This window comes from Martes martes (assembly GCF_963455335.1).
Source record: "Martes martes genome assembly, chromosome: 13".
Lineage (NCBI taxonomy): Eukaryota > Metazoa > Chordata > Mammalia > Carnivora > Mustelidae > Martes > Martes martes.
In genome coordinates, this window is record NC_137901.1 from 82983883 (window position 1) to 82998674 (window position 14792).

The following is a 14792-nucleotide window of genomic DNA, read 5'->3' on the forward strand; positions in this document are numbered from 1 at the left end:
TACTCCCCACAGCAGTCTGAGTGGACACAGCCCCCTCCCATCTCTCAGGTGAGGACCTCTTAGCACACACCCCGCAGGAAATGTGCACCTCCTTTCAGGGTGGGGGGCTACCCTGTCCCTCTGCTTACCTGGGTCAGAGCTATGAGGCAGGTGTGGGCTCGGCCTGACGAAGACTGGCCAGCATGGCGGAGAGGTCCAGGATGAACAGCTTCACCTGTGGGTCCCCAACACAGCCAGTCACATCCCAGCCCCTGAGTGTCCAGTTCCGCCATGTCCCCAACACAGGATGCTGCAGAGCACGGGTTGGGGGTGGAGACCCCTATTAAAAGTGATGGCAGTGGTTCCCAGGGGCCAGCCAACCTGCCCTAGACTGTTCTGGGTCCTTTGGGCCTCTGTCCAAGCCTCCTGAATGGCCTGTGAGCAGACACTCTGTTTTCCTACTGGTTATCACCTGCATTATAATTAAACGAGTATTTTCACTTCCTTAATTCATTTTTCCCCCTTTGAATCGGATCAGTCATATTCATTGGTGTTTGACCTGCTCTCATCTCGATGGGTCAACACTCCCATATTTCCTTTTAAGTCACTTATTTATTGATAATGAATTTAATGTTCACTGCCAAGAGCCGGAACTGGAGGCCAGCTTACCCTTGGGCTCTCCCTTCCCCTTTGTCACACCTGAAAAGGAAAACATTTCTAACAAAAACAGAATCAAGTTACCCCTTGTCACAAGCGGAGGGGCAGTGGAAAAACACAAGGCACAAGAAACCCAGCTGACACTTGCACTCCGCTGTTGCCTGGAGGGGGCGTGAGGCCCGGGCCCAGGGAGCCCTGCAGGGGTTAAAGGCACACTCACTCGCCCCACGCTGAGCCTTTCTCCTTGGTAGGATCAGGGTCAGTTGAAAAGGGACAGGCTTTTGCCCGCTCCGTCCTCCTGAGCCTCTGTCCCTCCTGGAGTCGTCTCGTGTAGCTCAGGGAGCCAGGCCACGCTTGAGAGAACAGTGGTGTCCACAGACCTGTCCCACTCGGCCCGTGGCACAAAGGTAGGCTCCCAGGGCCGAGTTCTCCGTGTCTGGTTGGGATCCGGGGTGTGGGGTGCAGGACAGGAGCGGCAGGGGCAGCTGTGCCTTTCATATTTCTTCCATTGAAAGGGACCATGCTTTGGAGCCCCATTAGAAGCCACGGAGGCATCTGAAGGCAGAACCACCCCACCCCCTTGCCGTTGTAAACCATGTCACACGTTCTGCAGCCTTGCAAACCTGAATGACCTGGTGCACGGTGACATTTGTGAAGTGCTTCTGCAGAAAGAAGGACAAGGACCCAGCCTCATCCTCTCCCTCCCTAGGGAAGCTGATGCCCGTCCGTGCAGGGAGCAAGAGGGTCAGGGGTTAATTAAAGGTGAATCTCCACCTGGTTTCTCATCAATGTTGTCACTTGTTTGTGCTGTTTGACCCTGGGACAAAGTACAGACTCTTGTCATGAACCTGTGCGTGGTCAGTACACACCCCCAGCCCTGCGCACAGGTGAGAGCACTGAGACCCAGAGAGGAGCATGACTTCCTTGTGGCCACAGAGCAGATGCCCTTCGGAGCCAAAACCCAACCCAGGCCTCCTAGGCAGGGGTCCCAGGAGGCGACCGAGCCCACCTGTGGAGTACCGGCAGCTCGGCTCACAGAGGGTCCTGCTTAGTCCAGCGTGGGTGAGGTTCCTGAGGGTATGGGGGTGGGAGGGGACAGAAGAGGGAGCGCACCTGCTCCAGCTGCCCCTCAGTGTCCTCGATGGCCAGGGCGGGGGGCTGCGCCTTGTGCTGGCACACCAGCTGGAACAGGTTCAGCGCTGCCATTCTGCTGCGGCCCAGGACAAGAGTCTTCTCGGCAGCTGTGTTCTGGATCTGAATCCACTTGGATTCCTGAAGAACACCCCGCCCCCTTCCAGATCAGGGTTGGAGTCTGCTGAGGAGGGCAGGGCCTGTCCGCTTCCCTCCAGGGGCGCATGGGCGCCTCCAGGAGAGGAACGCAGGGACCGGGCGGGCGTCAGGATCTGCTGGGCCAGGCCCCGGGTGCCCTAAAGCGCTTTCTGATGCTTGCACCTGCCCGTTAGCGCCGCTGCCCGTCCGGGGTAAGCATCGGTCCCTCTGATCTTAGGAACCCTGGCACTCGTCTCGGGCGATGGGCGCCTGGGGTCCCGGGTACGCGCCTCCTCCCCGCAGGGCCGTACCCCGCGCAGCGTTCGCTCCCTCGCAGCCTCCAGACGCTCCAGCAGCTGCGCTCGCCGTTGGCTCTGCCCCAGCAGCTCGTCCTGCCCCGCGTCCCGCAGCCTCTGCAGCCGCGCGCGGGCCTCCTCCAGCTCCGCCTGCTGCTGGCGCTCCGTGAGCCTCAGCGCTGCCTGCATATCGGCCAGGCCGTCGAAGCGCGCCACCAGCTCGGGGACGTCCTGGAACTGGGGTGGGGTCAAGTTGGGGTCCCCACGCCACCTGGCCCTCCGGCGCTTCCTCCTCGGTTAGCCCATGTGCTGAAGGAGGGCATCACACAGCGTCTACCCCAGAAATGAGGGCTCGTCCCACCCCTCCTCACTCCAGCATTAAGCCTAGCCCAGCCTCACTCCCGTGATTGTTCGGTTCAACTGGTATTGAGTGCCTGGATACACCCCCTCCCCCTTCGCCTGTGTGTCCCTGAGTGCAAGTTACCATTGTGAGCCTCGGTTTCCCCATTTATAAAATGCGGTAGACAAGAGCAGGACTCACTTCACCGGGCGTTGGGGAGAATTCAAGAACAAACTTTGTCCCCAGGCATACAGCCAGTGCTCAATAAGTGGTGATTCCTGGCATAGAGTCAGCACTCCAGTAGTGCACACCCGGAAAGCCGTCCCAGAGGCTACGCGACGCTGCGCGGTGGCGCCGAGCTCCAAAACCTCCCGCAGGGCGCTCACCTCCGGCAGCTGCTCCAACACTTGGCCCAGCAGGCGCGCGCAGGGCTCCAGGCGCTCCAGCCGGCGCTGCAACCGCGCGCGCTCCCGCTGCAGCTCCTCCAGCTGGACCCGAAGCCGTTGTGCCTCGGCCTCCTGGCGTTTCGCCTGCAGCCGCTCCTCTGCGGCCCTCTGCAGCGCACGGCTGCGCCGGGCCTCCATGTCCTGGGGAGGCGGACAGAAGGGAGGCGACTGCCCTCAGGACTGGGGAGCCCGCGGGGCTCACCGCTTCTACCCGCCCCAACACCCGCACGCCGCGCGGGAGGTAGCACACAGATGGCCCGTGGGCAGACTCAGCCAGGATCTCTGATTTTGGTCCCTCACTTACCCCTATGTTTTTTAAAAAACTCAAATGCCTCCGGCAGTGCGTGCGTATTTCCTACTACTCCCTCTTGTATTAGTAAGCCCACTTTTTATTTATTTATTTTTAAAAGATGCTTTTTTTTTTAAGATTTTATTTATTTATTTGACAGAAATCACAAGTAGGCAGAGAGGCAGGCAGAGAGAGGGGAGGGGGGAAGCATACTCCCCGCCAAGCAGAGAGCCTGATGTGGGGCTTGATCCCAGGGCCCTGGGATCATGACCTGAGCCAGAGGCAGAGGCTTTAACTCACTGAGCCACCGAGGCGCCCCAATAAGCCCACTTTTTTAAAAATTGTTTATTAATTTAAGAGAGAGTAAGCGAGTCAAAGAGAGCATGAGTTGGGAGAGGGGCAGGGGGAGAGAGAGAGAAGCAGACTCCCTGCTGAGCAGAGAGCCAGATGTGGGGGCTCAAGGTGGGGCTGGATCCCAGGACCCTGGGCTCAGGTCATGAGCAGACACTTAACCAACTGAGCTGCTCAGGGGCCCCCAGTAAGCCCACTTTAAAAATTCATATGCAGGTCCGGCCCCGACAGGATGGTGACTTTGTGACCCGATGAACTGCCTCCCCTCCCCCAGCCATATTCACCCACCTGCAAGAACTTGTCAAAGTGGACAAAAGATGCCTTCAGCTCCCGCTCCTTCTGTTCCAACTGTTCCCGGCGCTGTTTCTGGGCTGCCGTCATAGCCTGGAACACCTGGGGAGAGGTGAGGGGTGGGTTTCTGTGGGGGGGGGGGTTCAAGTTATACAGCACCTTTGGGTTCCTACTTCTGTCATCTGTAGTCCCTGATCTAGTCCCTACACCCCTGCTCAAATCCACCTAATGCTCCTACCATGCATGATGAAGCCTGAACGCCCCTGCATGCCACTGTCCTTGTCCTTCCTTCTGGTCTCATTTTACCCCATTCTTCTGACACTGTCTTCTAGACACTTGTCCTCCTGTGTTTTGTCCTTGTCTTCCAATCTTTGTATGCGCCCTTCCCTCTGCCGGCTTCTCCCTCCTCATCCAAACCCCCCTTCTGCGGGATTAGCTGACTTGCCATTTGCCCATCCCTAGACATTACTTCCTTCAGGAAGCCCTCCCTGACCACCCTTGGTGGAGATAGGGTCTTCCTCTGGGTTCCCACAACCTTGTCAGTGCGTCCCCACCTGGACATGTGTCTCCTTTAGACTGTGAATCCCACGGAAGGGGACCGTGGTGAGACTTCTAGATCCCAGTGCCGTATCGTGCACACAGTAGGTGCTCAGTGAGCACTTATGTGCATCAGCTGATCTCACTTGATCATTGATAGGAAACCCAAGCTCAGAGTGGTGGAAGGATCCGTCTCAGACCCTGTAGCTAGTAAGTTGGCTGTATTATTTCCCAACCCCTGCTCACAACCTTTTTCTTTTCTTTTTTTTTTTTTGCCCAGGGTCCAAAAAAGTCTCAGGGACTGCAGTGGAGGCTCACCTCCTTCTGGGCCTGCAGGTCCCGGTCCACATCCATCAGCTCTTGCCTCTTCTCCAGGAGGCGCAGCACCGGCGGGGGGTGGTCCACATTGTGCTCTGGGATCTTCCTGGAGGGGCTCCAAGGGGGAGGTGGGGATGGAGGAGGCAAGAGTCAGGGCCCCCAAACTCCCCTCTAGTGCTTGAAATGCCCCCATGAGCCATGTACTAGTTGTGGAGATGTTCATTCATTCAACATATCGTACAGAGCAACTACTCTGCCGGACACCTTTCTAGGCACTGGTGGGGGGCGGTGCAGGTGTGAGCAAAGCAGACAAAATCCCCACCTTCCAGAAGCTGGCATTCTGCTGGGGTGGGGGCACAGGAAATAAAGCTAATAGATAATAAATAAGGCCAGGACATGGCAGGTGCTCAGATGAAATATTAAGCAGGCAAAAAGAAGTCTTTCAATGGGGAGGCGAAAAAGTCTCTCCGAGGAGACCCTGAAGTCACCTGGGCAGAGACCTGTGGGGCAAGACGAAGACAACACGTGGATACCTGCAGGGAACGGCCAATGCCAAGGCCTCAAGAGAAGGACTTTGGATTGTACAAGGCTCTCGAGGCTGCTGTGGGGGCCGAGAACCATAGGAGAGGCAGGGCAGCTGTAGGAGATGGTGAAGGGGTTCTGGGATAACACAGAGACAGTGTGGGTCTGGTCAGGTGGTCGTAGGGGAGAGGAGAGGAGGGCGGTCACGCTCAGTTTGAGAGCAGAGTTGATGCAGTGACGGGGGACGGGAAGGGGCTGAGAAAGGAGAGAAAGGGGAATTCCAGGTGAACTGGAAGGAGGGGTTGGTGGAAGGCTGAGTGGGGTGCAGGGGAGATCAGCTCCTTGCTGTGGCCTAGCTGTGGCCGGAAGGCTGTGAGACCTCCCCTAGACCTCCCTGCGAGGGCTCCAGGAGGTGGCTGGGATCTGGAGTCTTGCTGGGGTGTGTGTGTTGGGCGATGGGAGGGGTCGCGCACGTCCCTGCACGGTGGCTGTGTAGACAGCGGAAGGGATGCTTGAACATTCTGTTCAGCAGGGCAGTCCCGGCACCGGTCCTGACTCTGGCCCTGAGCTTGGGACTCTCAGCCGCTATGGAACGCAAAGCAGGTACCTCACAAGCTTCCTCCGCTCCTTGTAAATGCAGAGTTCACAGAGAGAGCAGAGCAAGAGTTCACAGAATTCCTCCCCCTGCCCCCACCCCGTCCAAACTATTTAATCTCAGCTGGATGTCAGCCAGGGGTGGGGATCAGGAACAGAGGAGAGGCCTGGGCGGCTAGCTCTGCCCTAACTGGCCCGGAGACCACTTTCCTCTGAGCCTCAGTTGCTTCCACTGTGAAGCGGGGACAGTAATACGCCACCAGGAACCCCCCAAGGAAGCTGCATGCTACAGGCAAGGGGAAGGCATGGGTCATCCCACCTGCTTCTGCCCCCCTTCCACCCTTCCCCCGCAGTTCCATTCTGAAGCACTCACTCGGGTACTTTCTCTTGCAAGGCCAGTTGGAAATATTCCTCCCAGGGCACGGCCATTCTCCCTGCAATTGTCCCGGGCTTCCTTTCCACGAGGCAGGAGTCTTGCGCTAGCTCAGAAGGCCCTGGGGGTTTCGGGTTGAGGGCAGCGTGGCCGTGGCCGTGAGCTCTGTACTCCAAGAAGGCAGCCACCTAGCAGGCCCTGGTTGCTGGGGCAACCAACCACACAACATTCTGTTGCCTGCTCGAGGCCAGGGGCATCCATCCTGGGAGGGAGGGGGGGAGGTGCGGGGGCAGCTGGGAAGGGAGCGTGCTCTGCCCATTCCAGAGAGGTCTTTAACTCCCAATCTAAACTGGGGTGCAGTGAGAAGGAGGTGGGTCCCTCAATGTGCCGTGTCTGGTCAAGCCTCTTCCTGGCTGGGTGGGATAGGACACCTCTATCGTGGCTGCGTGCTCAGTTGTCTGTTCAAAAGAATAATTATTGGGTACTTACTGTTTGCCAGGTCCCGGGCAGGGTGCTGAGGGCCTACTATGTTGCAGCTCTTTGAGGGTCAACTCCCTTTGCTGGGGATGGGACTACCCTGGCCAAGTCTCAGGGAACCCCCTAGCCTGATCGATTAGGGAGAGCTCAGCACCACCCAGCGGAGACGGGCTTGGAAGGGACCCATGATCCAGATCTGGAGGATACGGGAGGGAGGAGCTGACATACTTTGGGCAACAACAGTTACTAAGCGCTCTCTATAGAATATCAATTTAATTCTTAAAACAGCACTCCAGGGAACGGTATTAGGGAAATATGCCCAGAGTAATACCCCTGGGTCGTCCACCCAGAAATAACACACGCTAGCATCTTCTCGTCTTTGCTTTCTATCGTTTTAGTTTCCTGTTTTAAATAATTTTTTCATGTAAAGAATTACATTTTCTTATTGTAAAAGAACACTATTAGCAAAAAAAATACACCTATACTTATAATCCCTAAATCGCTAAAACAACTCCTAAGCATTTTGTTAGAGCATATTTTTAGAAAGGAGCTAAAATAATATACATTTTCCCTTTGAGGACATTGCATTAAATTGCAAATACATCCTTCTACATAAATCGATGTGAAGTTATAAGATACATGACCTAATATTTTCTTACTTAAAAACATTGAGGTATAATTTACATACCATAAACTTCCTATTTTCTTTCACATACGGTTCTGTGAGTTTAATAAATGCGCAGTCGTGTAACCACCACCACGGCCAAGACACAAAATGCTTCCCTCACCCCCTGCCGTCCCCATGCTCCATAATCAACCCTCATTCCCACCCCAGCCCCGGGCAACCACTCACTGACCCGTTCTCTGTCCCAGTGGGTGTGCCTTTCCCAGAATATCAGAAATGGAATTCTCTGCCTTGTGGCCGCTGGAGTCTGACTTCTGTAACCCAGAAGCGTTCATCTGAGATTCATTCACGTCCACATGTGTACCCGTATTTCATTCCTTTCCGTTGCAGAGTAGTATTTGATTTTACATCATGGTTTCATTACTCAGCCCCCTGCTGGGTCATCTCTCCTTCTGGGCGATTACAAATATAGCCTGTGTTCATGCACAGTTTTTTGTGTGAACGTAAGCTTTCATTCTGCTCCATGTAAGTACACAGGAGTAAGCTTGCTGAGTCATATGGTAAGTCTGTGTCTAATTGTATAAAAAACGGCAAACTTTTTCCAAGTGGCTGTACCATTTTTATATTCACGCCAGCAAAGCATGAGCGGTCTCATCGCCGCTCCGTAGCCTTGCCAGCAGTTGGTACTGGTGGGTTTCTTGAACGTCATTCTAATAGACGAGTAGCTCCTGGAAGACTTTTTTATTTAGAGACCCTTGTCGATTCACACGCTGTTGAAGAAGCAACACAGCAAGATCCCATTTCCCTTTACCCTGTTCCCCCCTGGGCACCTGCAGGACACAATCACCAGCAAGAAATTAGCATCGAGACAATCCGCCAACCTTATTCAGATCTCATGGTTTTACATGCGCTCCTGTGTGTGTGTGTGTGTGTGTGTGTGCGCGTGCGCATGTGTATTTAGTTCAGTGCAAAGTTAACACACGTGGGGGCGCCTGGATGGCTCAGTAGGTTAAAGCCTCTGCCTTCGGCTCAGGTCATGATCCCAGGGTCCTGGAATCGAGCCCCGCATCGGGCTCTCTGCTCAGCAGGGAGCTTGCTTCCCCCTCTCTCTCTGCCTGCCTCTCTGCCTACTTGTGATCACTGTCTGTCAAATAAAATCTTTTTTTTCTTAAGATTTTATTTATTTATTTGACAGACAGAGATCACAAGTAGGCAGAGAGGCAGGCAGAGAGAGAGGGAGGAAGCAGGCTCTCCGCCGAGCAGAGAACCCGATGTGGGGCTCAAACCCAGGACCCTGGGATCACGACCTGAGCTGAAGGCAGAGGCTTTTAACCCACTGAGCCACCCAGGCGCCCCTGTCAAAGAAAATCTTAAAAAAAAAAAAAAGGTTATCACACATAGACTCCTATAACCGCCACAATCAAGCTACCTACAGAACGTTCCTCACAGAGATCCTTCATGCTACGGATAGCTAGGACCGCCTCCCTCCCTCCTGCCTCATAGTTGCCTCCTGGCAACTATGTATCTGTTCTCCATCTCTACAGTTCTGTTACCTCAAGAATGTTCTATAAGTGGAATTGCACAGTATGCAACCTGTGAGACTGTCTTTTGCACTCAGCTTCATTCTCTTGAGATCCACCCTACTAGCTACACGCATCAGTGTTTACGCTTTCTGATCACTGAGTAGCATGCCACGGGGTGGATGTGCCGTGCTTGGTGAACCATTTGGGTGGAAGGATGTTTGGGTTAGATGCCGTTTGGGGCTCTCATGAAGAAAGCCACTGTGAAGATTCATGTCCTGGTTTTTGTGTGAGCGTCAGTTTTCCTCCCTCCAGAATAGATGCCTGTGAACACAATTGTTAAGGAAGCTGCTCGAGTCTTTTCCAGAGTGGCTGTACCACTTGGAATTCCCACCAACAGCGAACAGTGATCCAGATTTTCTGCCTCCTCATGGTCATTACTGTGTTTGCCTTAGCCAGTCCGGTAGGTGTGCCGTGAGGTCTCACTGTGGTTTTCCTGGCCGTGATGACGATGAACATCTTTTTGTGTGCTTCTTTGTCATCCCCTTCAGCAAAATATCTGTTCATATCTGTTGCCTGTGTTCTGATGAATTGTTCTTAGCTGTTGAGTTTTGAGAACGCCTTTATATATTCTAGATACAGGTCTCAATGTTCCAGATAATCCTTTTTTGGATATTTTCTCCCAGGCAGAGCTGATCTTTTCATTCTCTTCGCATGGTCTTTTGCAGAGCAAGGTTTTAAAGTTTGATGACCTGATTTGCCACTTTTTCCTTCATGGATCGTGTCAGGTCTAAGGTGGGATTTGAACTCGGGCCACCTGGGTGTGGAGCCCACCCTCTTAACCACAATGGTCTGGATATAGTTGAGCCCCACCTTGGATCTTTCCCTCTACAGGTTCATTCCCTTCCTTGTCTCTTCAGAGGATGTCATCGTCGTGAAGCTAGTATGCATCCTCCCTTTTGAATTTCTGTTCTTTTAGAGGTGTTTTTTGGCGGGCAAATGTTTATTGAGCACCTACTCGGTACCAGAGAGTGTGTGGAGATACAGCAGTGGATAAGGCAGAAACTGCCCTCATGGGGCATACAGGCTGATGGTGCACCTATCGGACTGGCTAAGGCAAACACGGTCATGACCGTGAGGAGGCAGAAAATCTGGATCATTCTTATGCTGTTGGTGGGAATTCCAAGTGGTACAGCCACTCTGACTAGGGAGAGAAGTCTAGGGTGTAAGGAGCAGGGAGGGAAGCTTTTTTGAGGCAGTAATGTGTGAACTGAGACCTCAAGGATGGGGTGGGGGGGGTAAGAAGAAGAAAGGAAAAGTATTCCAAGTACGGGGGAACAGCATGTGCAAAGGCCCTGAGGCAGGAGGACGTGCCCCCTCCCCCCCCCTTCACAAAGAGAGCAAAGGTCTGTAGGTTGGTGTGCAGAATTCAAGGATGATGGGATAGGTACTGACTGGAGAGGGCCAAGGAGGGGCCAGACCTGTGACCAATAACAGATGAGGGACCTGAGGCCCAGGGGAGTTAAGTGACCGTCTGAGGACAAGAGGCTGAGAAGTGATGGGCCTTGGTTTTGTTTTTAGAGATAACCCAACCCTACCTTGAAACTGCTCATAGCTTCAAGGAGAGGAAAAAGGTCCCTACACAAGCAGCCCGTCTTCAGAAGGCTGCGGCTGTGGGTACATGACCCAGGCCTCGGCATTTCTGTTTTAAACAAGGTGTCGAGGCACCTGGGTGGCTCAGTGGGTTGGGCCTCTGCCTTCGGCTCAGGTCATGATTTCAGTCCTGGGATCGAGCCCAGCGGTGGGCTCTCTGCTCAGCAGGGAGCCTACTTCCCCATCTCTCTCTCTGCCTGCCTACTTGTGATCTCTCTCTCTGTATCAAATAAATAAATAAAATCTTTTTAAAAAAATAAATAAGGTGTTGCTTTCAGCCTCTCTTGGGGCTCCCCTCTCATGCCGCTAAGGCAGAGGTCTCAAATCCCCACCTGTGTCTGTCCCCACATCCTGGGAGAGAGGGTGAGTGGGACTGCTGAGTGACAGCGGGACACAATTTCTCAGCTGGCCTTGCCCTTGGCCACAGCACACAGCTCTGGAAATAGCCACTCTCCCCACCCCCAAGTATCATGCTTGGGTGGTTTCCCCCTTCCTATTTCTCCATTCCAAGGCAGGGGGCGGGGAGGGGTGCACCTTGGGGAGTAGGGCTGGGGAAGGAGGAAGCAGGGGGGTCGGACAGACAGACGGATACCTTGTTTCAGGCTGTGGGAGGACGGGACTGACTGCTTCCTCGGCAGCCAGCCCACGGGAGGGGTTTGTGGAAATCCTGCCCACTCCTCCCACCGCAGCCTCCTGTCCTACGTGGCTCCCGGCCCAGAATCGTGCCCAGCGATCACAAATGGCGCTTTGTGTTCCTGAGACAAAGAACACGCTCCTTACCCCCAACCTGGGCCAGGGCTTGTCTTCCTTGCCCCAACCTTGGCTTTGGAAGGGATGGGGCCACTTCCCAGGGGGGGGAACTGAGGTCTAGAGACAGGCAGGTCTGTGGAGCCAGAGGAGGGGTCTGCCCCTGGCTTGGGGGTGGGCATGGAGCAGAGGGACGGTATGTTGGCAGAGATGAAGCTGCTGTCCTAGGCACTGTGGGCAGAAAGGAAGTAAGAAATAATACGACTATTATCGCCACAAGAGAGGCCAGATTCCAGACCCGGAGGGGAACAGAATTCTGTTTAACCCGGCGAGTGTGTTTTGAGTCTTTCTTACGTGCCAAGCGGTGTGGGAGGCACGGCATGAATCAGACATTGTCCCTGACATTTAAGAGATAAGACGAGCGTGTAAAATACCACAAAACAAGAGAACGAGAGACCAAGGTCGCAGAATGTTGCCAACAGGCAGGGGTGAGGGGGGTGGGGAGGGGTCGTGGCCGCCTTCCTGGAGGCTGCAGGCCATCCACAAAGCTGGGGCAGCCGAGATTTCAGGAACAGGAGGCAGCACGGCGTATTTTCTGAGAATAAAAAGAAGCTCATGTCTTTATGTCTGGGGAAGCCCTCTGCTGCTGCCCGATTCCCTTGTCTGCTTTCTCGTCTGCGTATCACTTCCTACTTCCTACTGAGAGTGTCTTCTTCAGTGGCAAGCGACTTTTGTCAGCTCCCCACGCTCCTGAGAGCCCCAGGGGAGCAGGGCTGGGCGGTCCTAAACCTCGCTGTATCCCCACTGCCTGGGACACAGTAGGCACTCGACGCAGATCTGCTGAATGAAAGGAATATTCATACAAAGAATATACATATAATCGTTTGTGGCATCAGGATGGTGGTGTGGAGATAGTTGTGTTTCCCCCACGACTTCTGGTTTCTCTTTTAGCATTTTTTTCCTGTCATTCCAAGTCTTTGAGCATATCCTTCTTTTTTTATTTTTTTTAAAGATTTTATTTATTTATTTGAGAGACAGATCACAAATAGTCAGGGAGGCAGGCAGAGAGAGAGGAAGGGAAGCAGGATCCCTGCTGAGCAGAGAACCCGATGCGGGGCCTCGTTCCCAGGAGCCTGGGATCATGACCTGAGCCAAAGACAGAGGCTTTAACCCACTGAGCCACCCAGGCGCCCCATGAGCATATCTTTCTCAACAACCATGTCATAGTCCATGATATTGACACGACATTGTCTCTACTTTGCTAGCCCCACCCCTCCTCATTTTTATCCAGTTGTCTGGGTGGGAGATCCGCAAGGGAACAGGAAAAGGAGGGGAGGGGCTTTCCTGACGGAAGGTACGGTAGGGCGAAGGCACTGTGGGTGAGGGGAGAGGGGATAGGAGCAAAATCTTAAGAGTGTTGAGTTCAGCAGTGCCTAGAAGGCTATGTGGCCGAGGAATCTGGCGCCCAGTGGTGTGCTGTTGAACTGACCCCCCAAACCCCCGCATTGTAGCATTTGCCAGTTTCCATGGGGGTCAATTTTCCTGCCACAGGTGGTTTCACGTTCCCACTGTGGCGTTGCTGAACATCAAGTGGGAAATCCATGGGCACAGCCATCCCTGATCTTGGAGTCTATCGATCAGATTCTCTGCTGAGATGCAAAGCCCCAGCTTCTTCCTTCTCAGCAGCCTGGAGCTGTACTGGCTATTGAAGCGTGGTTGCTCCATCACTCCCTGGAATTCAGGGTGGGGCCTGGTGTTCCGCTTAGGGGGAGCTCGGTGTCAGGCACAGTCATGGGTTCAGGATGTCCTCCTATGGCCATGACTCTTACTGAGCCCTTGCTATATGCCAGGCTGTGCTAAACATCTGACTTTTTCTTCATGCCATCCTCACGCCCAGATGATGAGGTGGGTGCTGTTATTATGCCCAATGTACAGATAAAGAAACCGAAGCCCGCAGAAGGTGCCCAAGAACACCCAGCTCATAGCGTAGGTGCCACAATTCAGTCCCAGGTTGGGTTGGCTGGATGCTGGAACTTCTGCTCTTATCCCACGAGCTCAGTGTCTCCTGCCACTGAGGGCAGCACTCGTGTGCATCCCGGGGGCGCTAGGCCACGGAGAGAGCTGGCCGGAAGATGATCATGGGTTTGTCTTGAAGGGCTTAGAGGAAGTGGAAAGGGAGGAGGCTAAGCATTTCTTGAGCACCTACTAGGTGCCAGGAATGATGACAGCTGCCTCACACTGCCCGTGGATCAACTTGCACAACAACCCGTGAGAACGATGAGAGCTTTCCCACGTGACAGCGCAGGCTTGGGTGCTTCCCGAGCCCACTCTCTACTCTCTGAGCTAGGTAGCCCCCAGCAGGTGACACTCCTTCTCTCTGCCCCCTTCACCCTTCGGTCCCTTGACGGGAGCTGCCCCAGGAGACCTCAAACCCTCTGCCAGTTTCAAGTCAAAACTTCTCAGAACAACAGGAAGTGGCCAAGCCATTCGGAAAGTTTGAGGACTGAGGCCACAGTCCCGGGCGCATTTCAGGCTCCAGTGCTGGTTATTGGACAGGTGACAGAGCTGGCTCCCTGGAGGCCTGGCCTGCACATTCCATAGACTTCATAACCTCCCTGGGGGCCTGGGGAGGGGCATCTGGGAATGCGACGTTTTGCTCAGCTCCGGAAGACTGGCCGATTTGGCTGATGGCAGTTTGGCTGGCAACCCAGGTGGCCCCAGGACTGGGCCCCTCAGGTTCCATCAGGGGTCCCTAGGGGTCAGAGAGCCTATCTGAGATCTCTGCAGGAGCTCAGAAGAAAAAGGGTTAGGCAAAAGCTCTCACCTAGGTGGGGGTGGGAAAGGGACAGGGCGCCTGTCTTGAAGCAGCACGCGCACAGCAAGTACCATTTTCCTCTGATAAGGCTCTGGGGTGACTAGTAAGGCGCACAGAGGAGGTGGGTGGTTAACACTCCCTTGGGGCTACCGAGGTTCTGGATTCGACTCTGGATCACCTCTCGTACCCTGCAATACTTCTAAGCCTTGGGGCCGGCCCTGCTAGACCCATGTCCCAGATGGGGTAACTGAGGCCCAGTCTTTGGAAGTTGGGGACTCAGCAGACAGCGGCCAGCTGGGGGGAGAACTCAGGGATCGGAATCCCTTACGAGCTTGGCTGGAGTGTTGGGTGGGAAGTCAAGGGGGGAGCTTGGGTGGCAGATCACTAGCTACTCCCAGGGCCGTTCCAGACCCTCCTGGTCCCTCCAGTCTGGGCGTCGGCTGCAGCAATCATTCAGCTGGGGCCTTCCCATTGGTGCCCAACCCTGGGCTGACCGAAGTGAGTCAGGCTTGGTGCCAGCTCTTCCAAGAACTCTGAGGCGGGTAAACAACAAATTCATGGGGAGAAATGTGTAAGTATCTGTCCTGGGACAGGCTTTTCCTGTTGCATTGTTTCAGATGTGTTTTTCAAACTCCAAGTTTTGACACTTGAGAAATGGACAAACGTGGAACTGAGAAGCAGAAAAAAAGAGAA

At 54.3% G+C, this 14792-nt stretch overlaps 1 protein-coding gene across 1 annotated transcript; it reads right to left on the reverse strand.

Annotated features, from left to right (window-relative positions):
• Window positions 1-132: 132 nt before the first annotated feature.
• On the reverse strand, window positions 133-6318 carry CFAP73 (cilia and flagella associated protein 73; the record flags this gene model as incomplete). Its single annotated transcript, XM_080821593.1, has 7 exons — window positions 133-214; window positions 1750-1908; window positions 2217-2438; window positions 2928-3128; window positions 3916-4020; window positions 4774-4879; window positions 6263-6318. 7 exons carry the CDS (start codon window positions 6316-6318, stop codon window positions 140-142), a joined length of 924 nt encoding a protein of 307 aa, XP_080677719.1. The 3' UTR covers window positions 133-139.
• Window positions 6319-14792: the final 8474 nt, after the last annotated feature.